Here is a 19,131-nt window from a genome sequence, read left to right as displayed (position 1 = left end):
CAATTAAGATGAGCCTAGCATATAGTCACATCACTAATGAAACTCGGGTCCAAGATATGAGTCTACCAAACTACACTCATTATTTCAATTAAAGCAATTAGAGGTGGTGGAGTCGACTTATATCCATAACAGTATAAGACATAGTTTGTCGGAGTCAACGTATATAGACAGCAACTACTTATGGGTCAAATTAGACGGATATGCCACCGATTTTGGACTTGTGTAAAGTCCTGGAGACACAAACTTCTTAATGTTTTTAGATGAACTTCGATCGCAATTAAGAGAAAGAAAGAGGGCCGGAGGAGAGAAATCCCCAAAAACTATATTTTGGGGATTTTAATATAAATTTAGTGAGAAAGAATGAAAAACAAACTAAGCAGTATATCGATGTCATGGACGTGGCTAGATATAGCACCATAAATAAAAAATCTTGTACACGTGACTCGAAAACACGTAATTTAATAATCGACCACGTGTTTTCAAATTTAAGAAGTGATCGTTTTCATATGGCAATTATTGAGACTGGAATGTCCGACCATAGGCAACTTTATATCAAGTTAAAAAAAATCCAAAGCCTAATATACTTTGAATATGAAGCCATATATTCAAAATTTTACAAATTATTCAATTGATTATTCTTCTTCTGTAAGGAAATGAAAACGAGTAAAAAAATATAATTAATCCACCTCAGAAAGTTTGGATAAGTGGAGAAGTCATTGGTGCAATTCATTATAGAAACCAATTATGGGCTGAACTGAAAAAAAACATCCTACAAATAAAGTTGTTCAAGATTCTCTTAAGAAAGCCAACTCATATCTATAAATCAGGCCCTAAAACCGACCCCGGCAACTGTAGACCAATATCGATTCACATTCACGAACTCGGTTTACATGGCCGAATCACTCTCTACGCTGATGACACCTGCTTATTTTACTTCAAATATCCAGACTATGGTTGCTCAAGCTCAATCAGACCTAAATGCTCCTCCATCTTCTTGGTTTCAACCAAATCTGCTAACAATTAATATTTCAAAAATAAACTCATTCTAACCTTCCAACCGCTAAAAGTTCAAGAATGGGTCTCAGAACGGAGACATATTTACAGTGGAACATTCATATATCACGCATAATTACCAAACTGAAATCACTTATAGGCAGATTTTGGTCCATATCAAAATGCATTCCGCAATCTGTACATCATTTAATTTATAATTGTTTAGTAAAGCCACATTTCATATATGTAATTGAAATATGGGCTACATAATCATCATCATCAATAAAAAAAATTAACTTACAAACACTGCAAAATAAATTAATAAATCACTAAGCACTATTTAGACAGATTTTTTTAACACAGACTAATAAAATCTACCAAGAAACCAAAATTAAGCAACTATACGTTTATAGTACCTGTACCTTAAATAAAAAATATTTAAATAACTCTCCATAGTAGCTTATCATTAAAACAATCAAATCAAACACAACACGCAATACTCGTCGAGCGAGTTTGCTTATTTTGCCGATGCGGCGTGCAAATTATTTAAAGAAGTTTATTAAGTATGAGGGTGTGCAATTATTTAATCAATAATCGTCTAAAATTCGTAACATTAGCGCGTTTAACAAATTCAAAAGGGCATTAAATAAACATATCAGTATGAGCCTAATAGACTCAAATTGTGATGGCTGATGGCGAAGTGTATCTCATTCGTATGTACATATTAAGTTTCTCATGTAAATAATTTTTATTTTGGAATGACAGATAAAGTTCTTTGAACATATGCAGATGAGCATATGAACTTATTAATACTTAGGGATAAAGTTATGAGTTTACTCATGTAACTGGTTAACCAGTACGTCTGATTCAAAAGTCAAAATGACGAAGGCACGCTCAGATAGCGGATTTTATTAGATAGATTAGATTTTGATACACGCAAGTCGGAATTAGCGCTAAATCTCGTCTCAGAACCTTATCCTTAGGGTCACAACAGTTTGTTTAGTAATTTATCTTTTTTGGCAACAATCACTAGGATGTCGCAGCTAAGGATATCTACAACTTAGTCACCGGGGCCTTTAGGCCAGTTCATAGTGAGACATAGACACTGGTTGTGTATCCTCCTTTAGGCTGAAGGTACGGAAATCCGTCGCCCAGCGTCACCGTAAACAGGTGCAATCTGAAGTCAAGGCTCATATATTAGGTCCTTTCATATGAAATTGGCGTTTTGTATGGGAGGAACAAAAAATCGAATATTTTTAAATATAATATATTTAATTAATCAACGTATGAACCATTGTTTTCTATGCACTTTTGCCATCTCATAGGTAGTTCATTGATCCCTTTACTAAAAAAAACAGTCGGACGGGAATCAATAAAATCTGTGAAATCGATTTGGACTGCCCCATCAGAGTTAAATTTTTTCCCTTGCAAGAAGTTTCGAAGAAGAAGTCCAAATTTCGAAAAAAATGGTAATCTGTTGGAGCAAGGTCCGGGGAGTACGGAGGATGTCTTAGACATTACAATTGAAGCTCTTCTTATTTGGTAGCCATCTGTTGCGCAGTGTGTGGTCTAGCGTTGTCGTGAAGTAGCAGTGGCGTGGAGCGATTGAACAGCCTAGGCTAGCCTTCGCTTGGGGCACGATTTGGCTGGCTGGCCAGGATCCAACCATTGCGCTGAGCGCTTCCGATTATCGTAAAGAATCCATTTTTCATCACAGGTAATGATTCGGTTTAAAATACCTTAATTAATTATTGTGCCGGTTCAGTAATGTAACGCAGCAGTCAGTCGTAGCCTGCAGCTAACTCGGACGTGGTTTGCGATGGATCCGCTTCCACAATAGCCTTCAATACTTCATTATCAACTTGGGTCTCAGGCCGTCCACGGGGCTTGTTCTGCAGGTCGAAATTTCCAGAACGAAAACGTTGGAACCAAAAACGAGCTGTGTTTTCTTTTGCAACATGACCGCCATACACATCATTCACCCTTCGAGTCGTTTCCGCAGCACTAGTGCCACGGCGGAACTCGTACTCGTAAATAATGCGATACTTTAAGTTTTCCATTTTGTAACATGAGTGACGCAAACAGAAAAAAACAAATGAATGACGGTCATCGAAGCACAAATACATGAGTAAATAGCTGTACAAAATTGAATTAGGAATTCCTTACCAAAGAGGACAACATCGTGATGAGTAAAAGTGGCCAGTACGAAATACGCCAATTTCATATGTAAGGACCTAATATTATTCAAATTTGTCTCCTAGGTACTTCATAGTTGCATCAATTTCATATGTCGATTTAATTTATTTATATTATCTCTTAAATATCTTAAATTAATAAGTAATCAGTGAATTGATTAAGTAAAATTTTAAATTAAATTATGCTATTTTTTTATATCGCATTGTGGTAATTCTTTTATGGTAACTTTATGATTTGATTACGATGATGACGTTATAATTTTATTAAAATATATAAATATGAATAGCTGAAAAGAGCTTCCCTTGTCTCACGCCTCTACAGATAATCGATTATTGAATCTGTATCTTAAATTATTTTGTCATTTCGCGTCTCTGACTCTGTCGCGTATATAAAACAACCGAAATCGGATCGACCGACGAAAAAGTTTTCACGATTGAAGAACACTACAATATGCAAAATGATAAAGAATATGCTCACAGTTCTAAATAACTGCTCAAATGGTCGGATTGGTACAACGTGGTCATCATGGGGCAGTGATGGTTTGGTGGGGCGCGTCATCAAGTAGTCACACAACCACATTTTTGTGAAAACGTCGTGAAAACTTCAGCCAACGTGTATGAAGATACAGTCTTGGATCGTGGTGTTAAACCTCTTAACAATAAACTTTTTAAAAATATACCTTGGACTTTCCAGCAGGATTTTGCATTTTGTCACAAGGCATGAACTAACCAAGCCTGGCTTGAAACCAACATTCCGAATTTCATAAGAGCTGAAGACTGGCCCCCATCTAGTCTAGACCTCAAGACTTTAAATTATGGTCAATTTTGCAGCACATAGCCTGCTTAACGTAAATGCGTGCGTAAATCCATAGATTAGTGACCAAATAGATTAAAGGCTTGTATATTGGCGTGGCTATTTCAGATATAAATAATATTGTTTATTGTTTTGTATTGTAAAATGTAGAAATAAGAGATAAAAATGTAGGAATAAATTTTAATAATATAACATTACTTCATTAAAAAAAAACTTTAATTTGTAACAGAATGTGCGTACATTGTAAATAATCTATAACCTAACAATGTATTAATCAAATAATAAACAACTCAACTCATTTAATTTGTTCTTTCTTCATACGCTACATAATAACAATTATGTATTTTATTTACATAGGTTTGCAGTTAGAACGAGGAGACGTTGACAAAAACGGAGGTTAACAAGCATCGGAAGAAAAAGGACATAAATCTACTTTATTATACATAATATAAAAGGTTGTAAGTACTACGCAAGACTTTTTTATGTTATTTCCAAAAGGAGGTTGTTGAAATATTTCAAGAATAATTTATTATTAATTATTTTTTTATTTTTAAGAGCAGTGTTGTCCTAGTGGCTTGAGCGTGCGACTCTCATAGCTGAGGTCATAGGTTCGATCCCCGGCTGTGCACCAATGGACTTTTCTCTATGCTTAGAATAGGATGTTAAGTGGCGTTAGCAAAATGTCAAATCAGAACATCTAGTACGTTGCCAGCCTTATCTTGGGAAAGAATCTGGCAATGTGTAACATTGGCCAATTATTAACTAATATCAGGCGAGCCTTCTGCCGTATTTCTACTTATTAAAGCAATGGTAAAGGATAAAGGTCTGATTGGCGGCTGGTACAAAGGTAACCAATTCTATTATTTAACCTTTAAATAACAAATTAACACCGATTATTCAGTTTATTCAGTAGAATTATGAATATTTAAACACTTAGACGTATTTAGGAATTACTAGTACCTATTTATAGTAGGGATTGCAATTTTATAATTATAGAATTTTTTTTAAATTGCTTGAATTGAATATTTTTTTAATTATTATTCGACAAGTTTAAAAGCAAGTTTAGAAATCAATTGTTATTTTTGTGAAAAGTAATGAATCGTTCGTACGAGGAAAGAAGTTGTACGTTTCGCAGGGAGAATGGGCTGATCCCTATCAGTCCTAGTCATAATAACGAATCGGAAGCAAACTACTAATGCACAGTAGTTTCTTTGAGAGCGTATTTCAACAAGCAGCAACTTCATAACAAGAAATCCTACAGATTAATACAGACGTAACCGACAACATTATATGCAAACTAAAAACATAACCAAATTTGATATGTTGATGATACTAAATTCATTAAATGTGGATAAAGGTGGGACGGAATATTACCAATTTTTATTAGAAAATGTGCTCAAATTATTACAGAACGGTTGTACATTACTCCTACCTTATCCGTTAACACATTTGGCACTTAACATATAATATATTTTGGTTCATAAAAGTGGTTTAGTGTTTAGTATTCGCCCAAGCGATACTTGTCAATACTGTTATGGATACCCAACATTCTGGCTAGTCTTTGAAAAGATAATTTATAAAGCCATCTATGGGGCCGTTCAAGTATTACGTAAGCACTCTAGGGGGTAGGGGTTCTTTGATTTTCTTAGTTCTTAGTTAGTAAAATAGTCGTTGGGCCATTCTGAAGTAATCTTCTTTTCCACCAACGTTGAACAACGTTGTTTAGCTGCATGGCTTAATAGTACTGAATACGTAAAAGTTACTTGATATTCTATGGTGTTTCCCCTAGATCTAACAAGTAGGTAGACAAGTAACACTCCATAAACAGCTCAATATTTTGGAAATTATCCAGTCGCGATGTTGCCTCGGCGTAAACTAGGCTTTATATATTTCATCTTTCGCTATATTTTTAGTATAATTGTTTGTTATTATATATAATTTTTATAAGCTGTGAGTTAGAAAATAAATAAATAAATATTTTGATTTGTGAATGTAGTAGCCCTATCTATATAGGTATGAATTTTAGCTACGAGACTACATATTAATAATATCCGTCTGATAATGTCACCTCAGAATTGGTCATAAATAAGTACATAAATACTGGAATCTATTTAGTTCGTGTAGCATAAGCAATTGAAGTGGTTTTGTAGGTGGTGCAAGGGTAAGGAAATAGTAATTTTAAATAATTATACAAATATTATTTTATTATATTTTCGTGTGTAAAAATAAATTAAACGAGAACATTAATCAAAAGAATTAATTTAATTTATTTTTATAAATTTTTATTATTACGTTATGTTAAGAAACATGTAAATACTAAATATTTGATTGTTATATTTAGTTACATGAATAAAATGTTATTATGAGAATTAAATTGCAACAACCATAATTCCAAAGAATCATAAAAGTTTATGGCGACAGTAGAAAAACACAAAGAGTTGTAATAATATTTATCTCTTTCACCAAAGTCATAATATTTCCGCGAAATGAATTCATGACCATTTGTCAATCTAATAGGCAAATAGGTGATCAGCCTCTTGTGCCTGACACACGCCTTTGACTACTTATGTCTAAGAGAAGCCACTAGGCCTACACTGCACTGAGTGATTCTTTAGCGAGATCCATTATTATTGACACAAGAATTATTGATTTGTTATGTAAATTACGATATCTAAAATCAACATTAGTTATTAATTATTACTAATGTCACATATCAGCGTAGTCTGTTATTAATTATTAAACGTAACTTGAAAGTTGAAGTCCTAAAAAACTTAAGTTTAAAGTCCTACGTATTAACTTGAAGTTCGTTGAGTCGAAGAGTTGAAGACTGGCCCCCGTCTAGCCTAGACCTCAAGACTTTAAATTATGGTCAATTTTGGAAGACATGGCCTAATCTAAACGTATTTAACGTGCATAAATCCAGAATCCTGATCAGACAGATTAAAGGCTGCTATTATTTTTTGCTAAGACTGTAATAAAAATGTAGGTATACATTTTAATAATATTTCATTACTTCGTTTAAAAAAGTGTCATTTGAATTTGGGTTAGAATATATAAAATATGAAATTATATTTCAATGTTCGTATATTGATCTATAACCTTACAATGTATTAATCAAATAATAACCAACTCAATTCATTTAATTTATTCTTTCTTCATAAGCTACATAATAATAATAATATTTTTTATTTACACAGGTTTGGAGTTAGAACACGTTGTATAATGATTGACGTTGCCAAAAACGGAACTTAACAAGCATCAGAAAATAAAGACAGAAAGGAAAAAAAAGACTACTTTATTATACATAATAAAAAAGGATGTATAGGTAAAAGAGAAAGTGCACTAGCACTAGCTAAGCAGGTCAAGGCTCAAGCGTTTGCAGATGATACATGGAGACACGGGAGAGGAGGTGACCAAAATCACCGGACTTAAAATAACATTCAAAATCATACAAAAATCTGGACAATCCGTCAGAAATCGATAACTTTTCTATGATAAAATTATTTACAGACGGGAGCAAAACGTCCGCGGGAGTGGAAGCAGCATGGACTGAGTGGCATGACGGGACCGAGACTAGAAATAAAAAGATGAGGCTTGCTGTAAGGTGTACCTCTTCACTGGATGCCATCGCAGGTGGACGCTCTCTCGATCTCCAAGTTGCCAAGATTCACAAGCGCCTGGAATAGTCTCATGAAAATGGCATCAAAATTGAACTCTTTTAGGTGAAGGTGAACAAAAATTTGATGTCTTGGTAAAATTTAACGTCAAAAATGTATATAACTCCATTAGCAGGGATAGCTTGTTGACTTGTTTTGAGAGCATTAAAGAAATTAATTATACAGTGATACTCAGAGTCAGCAGTCAAAAGTTACGAACTCTCTTCAGAGTTGGTTGTCAATAAGAAAATCATCTTGCCTGGCTATTTTAAGTCTCGCTATAAATTCTAATATATTCAAGATGGTATACTAGGCGGTAACGCAGATACTTTCAGATCTATATAAAATTATTAATGTCAAATCAGACCATCGTCCACCAGACTTATCGTCAGGAAGAAATCTGTCAGTGTGTAACATTGGTCAGTTATCACCTAACATCAGATAAGCCTTCAGCCCGTAGTTCTATTAAAGCAATGGTAAACGAAAGAGGTGATTGGCGGTGGTGAGTGACTGATTGGCGGCTGGTACAAAGGTGCACAATTGTATTATTTAACCTATAAATAACAAATTAACATCGATTATTCAGTTTATTCAGTAGAATAATGAATATTAAAAAGCATAGACGTAATTACAAAGTTCTAGTACCTATTTATAATAGGGATTGCAGTTTTTTAGTTATAGAAATGTTGAATTGAATTTTTTTTCTACAAGTTTAGAAACAAATATGTTTCATTTTCCAATACATCTTTTATTAATTTCATACTTTATATTAACCCCTAATAGCTTAGTCGCACAATGGGGCTATTTTCAAGTATTCGAAATCAACTGATATTGCCGTGAAAAAGTAGTGAATCGTTCGTACGAGGCAAGAAGTTAGGTAAATACGCTGATCCCTAGGTATAATAACGAATCGGGAACATGCACGGGATTGCAGTTCTTTCTTTCAGAGCGTATTTCAACAAGCAGCAGCTTCATAACAAGAAATCCTACAGATTAATACAGAAGTAACCGACAACATTATATACAAACATAACCAATTTTGATATATTGATGATACTAAATTCATTAATGACAAAGTAGATAAAGGAGCTGGATGTGCCAATTTTTATTAAAAAATATGCTCAAGCTATTACAGAACCATTATACGTTATTCGGAACTTATACGTGAACACATTTGGTATTTATCATATTTTGGTTCATAAAAGTGGCTCGCGGCTTAGTATTGAAAACTATCGCCTAATATCTATAATTATCATTCTGATGATCACACCATTCAATTACGTAAGCTCCAAATTTTAGGAATACGTGGGGACCTTCATCGGTGGTTCTGTTCCTATATATCTAATCGTAGACAGGCAGTTGCGGCTGGCAGTGCTAGAAATGATTTTGTTCATATAAGTTCTGGAGTTCCTCTATACTAGATCTATGTTATACTATGCCATGTGTATAATCTTTATGACATAAATTGTAGCTTTAAAGATTCTAATTGTATCTCCTATAAGACCTATAATAAGTTTAATGCCTAAATAAATGCCTTTTTTGGGAAAAGGGATACTTTTCTTTAATTAAATCCTAGAGGCTCTTTTATCTCTATCTTTTATTATAAATTTAAAAAATGTATTAAAGATAAGCTGTGTAAAATGGCTTACTATAAATTTAAAATATGTAATGTTTGTCGTAGTGAAGTACAATAATTTGCTATTTTAAAAGAGTACCGAGAGTTTTTTTACACCGGCTTTCTCTCTCGGCCTACACCCTCTGTCTTCTTTGCCAATGAGTAGGGATGTCTACCGATTCAAATTTAATGATGTGGAATTAGTGGTACCTATATCTTCTAATTTAATAATAAACATATTCTTTATTTTTTATTTTTAAGAATATCCATAGAGCAAGTTCACGTACTTACCTCACTTTTACACCAACCCACAACATGGCCAAATTAGGTATATTTTAGTTAAATGTATTGAATAATTAGTATTGTATGTTCCCTTTTGTAAATTTTTAAACCTATTTGTAAATATTATGTATACCATGTTTCGCTATATTTTTAATATAATTGTTTGTTATTATATATAATTTTTGTAAGTAACCTGTAGCTTTAGGAAATGTATAAATAAATATTTTGATTTGTAAATGTGGTAGCCCTATGTATGAATATTAGCTACAAAACTACATATTAGCAATATTCGTCTTGTCACTAATTCGAATCGAATTATTCATCAAAAAATACTAGAATATTCAAATCAATTTAGTTCGTGCAGCACAAGCTATTGAAGTGGGTTTTAATAAATATATAATAAGGGTAAGGTAAAATAGTAATTTTAAATACTTATAAATATAATGTTTATTATATAGTGTATACAAATAAATTAAACGATAACCTAAATGAGAATTAATTTAATTGATTTATTATTATTACCATGTAGATTAAGAAAATTGTAAATTATACTGTATATTTGATTGTTAAGTTAAGGTTACATTAATAAAATTTTATTATTTGAATTAAAAAAGAATAAAAATATTAAGTAGAAAGAATTAATGTCTACGGAAATTACTTTGTGGACAATGTCACTTATACTCGTTTACCTAATATTACATTTATGAAATAGTTTGCAACAACCATAAAGGTAGCTTTAGTTTAGATTGTAATTCTACCAAATAATCATAAAAGTTAATGGCACTATAAAAACAAATAAAGAGTGTTCATAATATATCTCAGTTTCACCAAGGTCGTAATACTTCCGCGAAATGAAGGTACAGCCTTTTTAGATCTGGGCCCCAGATTTCTGTATCTGTTTCATCACAATTTGTCAATCGAATAGGCAAATAGGTGATCAGCCTCCTTTGCCTGACACACGCCTTTGACTATTTATGTCTAAGAGAAGCCTCTAGAACAACACTGCAGAGAGTGATTCTCTAGCGAGATCCATTATTTTTGACATAAAAATTATTGATTTGGATATTAGTTACCCATTATTACTAATGACAGATACCAGCGTATACTGTTTTCAATTATTAAACGCAAAGTTTCTTCTTGAAAGTTGAAATTCCTAAGAACTCCAGTTTCAAGTCCTACGTATTAAGATGAAGTTCATTACCGCTGTTCTAAAAGATTATACAGAAAACTTGGATTACTGAAGAGACCGAAGACTTCGCATCAAATATTTCTGTCTTTTTAATGATTTTTTAAGTTGTTTAATATAAAGATGGAGGAGAATCAAGGAGAGTCTCAGATCCGGAAGTCATTCGCGGGAGCTAACATTTTATTGACGGGAGGAACTGGCTTCCTCGGAAAACTGCTAATTGAAAAGTTACTAAGGTCAGTACCGCTTTTAGATTTTTTTTTTTGTACAGGGAAATACGAAGTTTAATGTTATTTTAGTAACTCCAAATATAACCTAATTAAGTATTTGTATGATGTAGGCTTCGTAAACAAAAATAAGATACTTTATATCGCCACTCTGAATGATCTATCATTGAAAACACTGGAAAAGGAAAAGAGAACGACAGAACAAGAGATGGGCAGACAATATCAACAAATTAGGAGACATAACTTGGAGGATAAGTAATGTGAACCTTAGCAACAAATGTAAGAAAAGAATGGAAACAATAAAACAATATTTATATCTTTCAAACTTCAAACGTCATCAAACTTCATTATAAACAAGATTAACTACGATGCTGCTGTGAATGAATTACTGTTGAAAAACTTCAATTATATTATATATCCAACAGCCAAATTGTACTTGTTGGTATTATCCATACTTCAATAATAAATAATACTCTTAAAACAATAACACCCAGAAGAATTCACTGTATAAAGTCATGGATAACTCTTGGCCTGATTAAATGTATGAAGAATCGGGATCGAATGCACATAGTACGAGAATATTCCTTTTGACAGATTTAATTAACTTCCTAATTTGCCAGTGAATTTTTTTAAACATAGGTTTAGTTAGTATTAATAAGAGTTTCTGCCTTTCTCGTAAAAGAATTTAAATAAAAAATATGTTCGTAATTAAACTTTTGTTTCACTTAGATACTTGACATTACTCTAAGAAGATGGGTTTCTTGCGACGTTTTAACTATATTTTCAAAGTGCTTGGTAGTGCGGAGTTTTCTTATAACCTCTGGTAAGAACTGACGTAACTCCTTAGATTTTTTGTTTGTTCAAAGTACAACCTTGTAGCTCCATTTTTTTTATAAAAAAGTGATTTTATTTAGGATTTTTGGTAATTCTTTTTACTAAAAATCCTAAATAATAACGTAATGTTGAAAACGGTTTTTGTGCTCTACTGTAAACTGTAAAAAAATAAATTAATAATAATAATAATAATAATAATTGCTCTACTGTAAAAAGATGGAGTTACGAGTTATGCGTATTAGGGTAACGCAATGTTACACAGGCCCCATTTTGTACAATAAGCTATATAAATCCCTAAATACTTATCCCCTTTATATCTATGAATGTAAAATGAAACTAGTAGAATGGCTAAACACCCAAAAATATTCTAATTAATAGAAAGTTTGTTTGTTAATATAAAATAATAAAATTAGGCTTTTTAAAATTCCCAACTTCAGTCCGTTATATTGTTTAAAATTTAATGTAAATAGAAAATCTTAGCAATAAATATTAGTTTCCATACTTACCTAAATAATGACACTAAATTCATATCTCGTATTCAAGTATCATCTGACATCTTCATGGAGGAATTTGAGGGGAGAGCTCTGGCTAATGCCCCGGTTAAACCTCGACTGTACAAGAGATATGTCGATGACACATTTGTACTACTCCCCAATGACAAAATATGTGCATTCCTAGCACATTTAAATTCAATACACAACAACATTAAATTTACTGTTGAACAAGAGAACAACAACTGTCTGCCCTTTTTGGACATTTCAATTATACGCAAAGCAGATGGCACACTAGGTCACACAATACACAGGAAGGCAACCCACACAGATAGGTACCTCAATGGTGAATCCCACCACCACCCTTCACAACTACTTTCTGTCGGTAAATGTTTGTTCCAGAGAGCCCAACGTCTTTGTGATACTGCCCACCTCGAGGAGAAACTACAGCATGTAAAACAGGTGCTACACCGAAACAAGCTGCGCATCCCCCGTCTGCATCACAGAAACAAAAACTAGACACAAACAGTTCCACGCCAGCCAGTCTACCTGCCATATGTAAAGGGAGTAACAGATTAGCCGGATCCTAAAACGAGCTTCTATTAATACAATTTTCAAGCCGCACAAGAAGATTCAGCAATTCCTAAGACCAATCAAAAGTAACAAGCCCGTTGCAAGATGCAGGTATATAGAAACTGGATTGTGACTGTGGCCTGTCTTACATAGGGCAAACAAACTATATTATGTCCAGCAGACTCAAAGAACACATTCGGACAAGACATAGACGACACCCAAATTAGCAGTCTGTGAACACACACTAGATAGGCTTAATCACTACATACGCTGAAAGTACTTGCGAAAGAACAAAGATTCTTCACAAGATGCCCAAAAAAAGACACCCCAATTTCAATAGAGAAGAAGGCCTAAAATTATCAAACACCTGGGATCCAATAATATCCAAATTCAATCCCCAAGACAAACAATCCTCGAAAATAGAGGACACCGTGAGTCATTTCTGCAAAAACCCGTCATCTTTTAGTCGTTATCAACTCTGGGGAAATAAATACAGATAACACAGCATCTACAGCTGTGATACTTTTGATTCAACACCTTTTGTCTCCGTGTCACCGTGACCACGCACGTTGTAAAGCATGCGAAACGTCGGAAAATTTTAAATAAAAACTTATGTTAATAATTATAAGTTTATAATAATAATACATAGCTTCAATCCGTTTAAAAGGTGTTTGCTTAAAAAAAATACCTACTGCAGCCATAAGTTCTGTTATAAATGAAAATGTATTTTTTTCATACATCTTTATTAAAGTCTCAGCAGAAAATAAAAAAATATTCCATTCGAAATGGCTACTTTTGGCTTTTATAGACGCCTTTCATTCGTTTAGCCACGAATCTATGGAGTTACGCACTGCTCTGTTTCCAAGGGAAATTTCTCAATGTCGCCGTGTCCATAATTTGAAATCTACACTTGAGGTTTGGGCTTGATTAGGCCCAGTCTTCAGCTCCTATAAAGTTGGGTAGTTCGTGACCAGGTGCAGAATCTTACTGGAAAGTCAACGGTATATTTAAGAAAAAAATATTGCAGAGATATTTCACAATACACTTTGGCTACAGTTTTCACTCCTTTTTCACCAAAATATAGTTTTGCGACTCCTTGACAAGTCTTTTGTTTGCAGATGTTGTCCGGAACTTGATAAGATATATTTATTAGCGAGGAAGAAGAAAAATAAAGATCCACAAACCCGATTAAAAGAACAGTTCGATGATGTGGTAGGTACAGCATATTATGCACAGCATTATTAAATTAACATTAGTTAAAATTTAATTAAGTTCATAAGTCATCACAATATGTTCTCAGCTCTTAGACTTAAAGCCTTCGTTTGCATTTTATTTTTTTCAGCTGTATAAAACACTTCACAAAGATCAGCCAGACTTCATCAAGAAGGTGGAGATTCTAGAGGGAGAGATGGACAGCGAAAATCTTGGTCTTACAGACCGGGATTGGCTGACAGTATGCGATAAGGTACAATATATAATATGAAAGTTTCTGATGAGGTGCCACGCAAGTATATTTATATAGAATTATTAATTTATATAGAATACCTACTCAGTCTTTTTGCATTTCCTTTTTTCTGATAATACAATACTAAATACACTGTGTATTTTATGTGTGAAATTTAATTCAGGTTAACTTTATACTCCACGGAGCAGCGACCGTCCGTTTCGACGAGGCCCTGAGTAAAGCCGTACGCATCAACACACGAGGCACCAAGGAGATGTTAACGCTTGCTCGCTGTTGCAAATATCTGAAAGCTTTTGTCTACATTTCGACCGCTTATTGGTAAGAGTAGAGAAAGACGCGTTGCGAAAGCGTACTCCTTAAAAGACTCACATGCGAGCCTTATGCCTTTGATATTTATCCACAAAACATCAGATGAGCCCTATTGCTGCCTGTTCTATATAATAAGCCACAAAATTGGAATCTTTGGTATCGGCAAGTGTGCCCTCCTCCTTCTGTGTGAAATTACTGTTTCAAGATATACTAGTTCTATTTTCTGTGACCACAAATGAATTCACATTTATTTGCACTATTGTACTTATTTATTAATTGTTTTATTTCCAGTAACCTACCCCATCAACCGATAGAGGAAAAATTTTACGACTTTCCACTGACCAGTGACCTTCTTATAGACGTAGTTGAACGCTTGGATTCAAAAACTGTTGACGACATTACACCTGGGTAAATTTTTAATATTTACCTTTATTTTATTTACCTTTATATAATAAATAATAATTTAATCAGATTAACACGGTGTTCAATAAATAGTGCCAGTGTGATTTATTTTCTTGGAAAAAGGCATCGCTCAGACAGTAGATATAAAAAAAATGTTTTTAAATAAAACTTATTTGGTTACGACGTTTCGGAACGTTTTTTTATATTAATATATTTTTATAAAATTGAAGTTTGCGCGGTACAATATCTCTGCATGAAAAAATTTGTTGATAAATCAAGACTTAGGAATATTAGGGGTTCACTCTCTTCCATATCTGATAACGACGACCCCTGCACGGGTCGCTCTACATTGGTAGTGTCATTCCCGTGTTTTGAGGAACTGTCTGGGTTGATCCCTCCTGCATCGTTTTAACACCGTACTAGCCGTATCATGGTAAAACTTCATTAACATCACCTTGATGGCTGGATGTGTTCAACAGTCCGTTTCACAAGGCACTTTCTTTCCATCAAAGGCCACTGAAAATGGGCATCCCGTAGTCTCGTTTGTCCCGCCTAATATATATTAAAAAACATATATTGACTGAAATATTGCATCAAGTGGAGAGATATCGTGATTATGGAGCCATTACGGGGCCTTTGTACACAGGATAAATAACAAAGAAACTTGAGGGCTTATCAAATGAAGATGATGACGAAAAACTCACCGCGGTTTACATGTATCAAGAAAAAGTCATTAATTAATTTAGCTTAAGAAAAAAGATATACAAAGTGTATAAGCCTGAAAGGTGATTTAAAGAAAAGTAAAATAATATTTAATAAGCGAATTGTGTCACACTCATGAACACTTTTATTGAACACTCCTAATCAAATAAGCTTTATTTATTCAAATACATTTTAGACATTGTAAAAGTATTGTTAATAAGTTATACTTTCCAGTAATATCAACGGCAAAAGGTCCCATTCCTTTGGGTTGGATTGATAACATTTATGGACCGACTGGGGTGAGTTGATTTCAAATTTTAATATTTTTGTAAAATAAAGAAGCCTGTATATTATGTATTATATAACAAACAAAATGAACGCCTTTTTATTTTATGTTTACTTTATACGATTCATAACTTTGTAATAAAATTTAACATAATAAGTGGATTCCACAAATAAATAATAAAAAGCAAACGGTTAAGAGGCAAATTGAGAGTATGCTAAGATTTTTGAGTGAAAATTTTTGAGTTTAGAAACAATTACAGTAACCATCTTTGAAGTCTCTTAAGGACCGGCTAAGAAGCTAACCGGTTGTTAGTTACAATTACAGTTTTTTAAAACACAGAATACACACAATTCATGGACAGAAAAAATAAGATGATATACACATATTACTTATACCGATTCCACTGCGCTGAAACAGCCTCTGCACACGGGGCTGTCTGTTTAGCCTAGGACAAAATGATGTTTATTAAGGAGACAATATCCCGTAATTGTCCCTATCATTGTTTTGAGATTAGTTTTGTTTAGGCTTAGAAGATTAGCTCTTATTTTGATGGGTTGACAGATAGCTCGTGCTCATTGCAACATCTCTTAATTATTCTGAAAGTCCTTCTCACGAGATCAGATAAGATGCTTTCAAAGCTCCCCGATACTGGGATAGCTATGTCATCCGCATACCCCACTGTGTAGTGATTGCTAGCATTGAGTTCTGTAATGAGCTCATTAACTACTAGGTTCCACAGTAGCGGCGATAGAACAACACCTTGTGGACAACGTCTTCTGATAATACCTCGTGTTGTGGTATTTACGGTGATTGTTTACTGCAGATGTTCCTGATGCCCAGGATATGCTGGTGAATTTTGTTTTGTCAAAAGCACCTTCAATGTCAATGAATGCTATAAGGGTTGACTGCTTTAATATCAGAGAGTTGCCCCTGCGTGTCACATCTTTGTGTAGTGATGATTCTGTTTTTTGTTATATAGAGGAGTCTACACAGATGCAGATTAATTTTAATGGCATTGTTTTAGATATCCGTTGGGGCTTCGGTGGGCATTATTCGAATAATCAAATGTAACCCGGATGCCGTCGTTAATTTAGTACCAGCTGATTTTGTTGCCAATGCTTGTATTGCCGTCGCTTGGAAGACCGCTCGACAACATATGAAAACCGCTGAGAGGAAACTTGAGGACTTCAGTGAGGGACCGAAAGATGAGGAGACAAAAAATGACCAGATTCCCCGTGTTTATAATTATGTATCTGGAGACGAAAATTCTATGACATTCCGTAAGTTATAACTTTTGTTACCTCTGTTTGGTCTTGGATATAACCCAAGTGTACCTATGTACTCGTTTGTATTTTTCTATCAAATTGCGCATATTATTATTATTATTTAAAAAAAACTTTATTAATTAATCCATACAACAATTGGTTAGTTTACATTCCTTAAGATTAGTTGTGTTAATATAAGTTTTAAAAGTTTTAAGTCAGAATTATTTTTTTCTTTTTAGTGGTCTAGTTTTTGTAGTAAAAGGGTAAAAGCCTCCTCCATATTGTTCCTATTTTTTTGTCTTTTATTTTTGTAGAACAGAGGGCTAACGGGCAGGAGGCTCATCTGATGTTAAGTGATACCGCCGCCCATGGACACTTTCAATGCCAGAGGGCTCGCGATTGCGTTGCCGGCCTTTTAAGGACCCTAAGTCGAAATCCAGTTATTCCCCGCTAGTTCAATAACGTCATATTTTGTTATATTCGTCTTTTATTTTGTCTTTCCAGTAGGTCCCATTTTGTTACTTTTGTATATTTTGTACTGTGGACATCGATTAGTGTCCATCTTTTATCCTGCGCTCTAGCACTATCACCGCCCATTTTCATTTAAACCTTAGAGCGTGTACAAGTGCATCTAAAAGTTTTTTACGAAATATGCGCTTACGATGTGATGAGTACTTTAGTTAAATTGAGTTAGACTGATTTATTTTTTATAAAGACACCAGGTTCACTGCAAATCACTCAGTTGGGTGATCAATATCTGCTCATGCCGGCTATAATACTTCCGTCAAAGCACCATTGCAAAAACATCGGATCACCCCTGACTCCTACTAGAACTACTTTTAATAGAAGTTTCTATTCTCTGCTGAGTACCATATAAAATACACCTTAATCTATGCATACATACAGTATACAATTTAGGAGAGTTTATGAATTTACTTTTGTTATAGGTACTTTTATGAATTACGCACACACACACGGATTTACAATGGCGTCGAGTAAAGCAATATGGTGTTATATGTTGTTTCTTATAAATAACGCGCTCCTGTTCAAAGCTTTGAACATCCTCCTTCACTGGATACCGGCTTATGTGTGCGATGGAGTAGCAGTTATGATTGGAAAAAAACCTATGTAAGGTCTACTAGTCACTACTATAATATAAGATTATATATATTTAAAGCTACAAGGGTGGATCTCGAATGCCCGTCATGTCGACATGACGTCCTTAAACCGATCTAAACAAATGAGTCTCGATGGCTCGAATTAGCAGCTAATTCGAGCGATAATAATTTTCGTAAAATGTATATAAATATATATTATGAAAAATTCCAAATCAACACAAAAAATAACGTATCTTACTTTTCTTACTTATTCATACTTTTAAACATAGTATTATATAATGTAATTGAACATTTGGATTATTACAGGCTAAAGAAAGTTTATACGAAAATTGACAAGTGGATACATTTTAATGAAATTTTCGCGTGTCACACCTGGAAGATGGAAAATTCCAATACTATAGAACTTTTGAGGGAGCTCAACGAGGCGGACCGACATATATTTGACTTTGACATATCTGCTTTAGACTGGAATTCGTACATGTATAATTATATGATGGGAATTCGCTTGTTCCTTGTCAAAGATCCTAAGGAAACAATCCCTTGGGGAATAAAAAAACAATATTTCCTAATAATAGCGAATTATATAGTGATGATAATTTACGCTATAGCTTTGTTTTGGCTTGTTAAACTTTTGGGTGGAGGTGTGTTGAAATTAATGTATAAAATTTTGAGCTGATATTTAAATACAATTTACTAAATTTTGGTAGATCAGGGGATA

The 19,131-nt window shown here is 33.7% G+C and overlaps 1 protein-coding gene and 1 long non-coding RNA gene across 2 annotated transcripts; both read left to right on the top strand.

Moving 5' to 3' along the window:
• Positions 1 to 6,094: 6,094 nt before the first annotated feature.
• On the top strand, positions 6,095 to 9,183 carry LOC123717272. The gene is made up of 3 exons (XR_006754790.1): positions 6,095 to 6,163; positions 7,200 to 7,411; positions 7,513 to 9,183. It is a non-coding gene; the product is annotated as an uncharacterized LOC123717272 (long non-coding RNA).
• A 582-nt stretch (positions 9,184 to 9,765) lies between these two features.
• LOC123717427 (fatty acyl-CoA reductase wat-like) lies at positions 9,766 to 19,131 on the top strand. The gene is made up of 10 exons (XM_045673413.1): positions 9,766 to 9,960; positions 10,865 to 10,977; positions 13,985 to 14,078; positions 14,209 to 14,331; positions 14,495 to 14,649; positions 14,932 to 15,048; positions 16,761 to 16,827; positions 17,055 to 17,310; positions 18,243 to 18,423; positions 18,720 to 19,131. The coding sequence occupies exons 2-10, from the start codon at positions 10,865 to 10,867 to the stop codon at positions 19,087 to 19,089; spliced, it is 1,476 nt and encodes a 491-aa protein (XP_045529369.1). The 5' UTR covers positions 9,766 to 9,960; the 3' UTR covers positions 19,090 to 19,131.

The sequence above is a fragment of the Pieris brassicae genome, chromosome 12 (genome assembly GCF_905147105.1).
Source record: "Pieris brassicae chromosome 12, ilPieBrab1.1, whole genome shotgun sequence".
Lineage (NCBI taxonomy): Eukaryota > Metazoa > Arthropoda > Insecta > Lepidoptera > Pieridae > Pieris > Pieris brassicae.
Note: the sequence above shows the minus strand (reverse complement) of the source record. Positions and strands in the feature narration are given on the sequence as shown.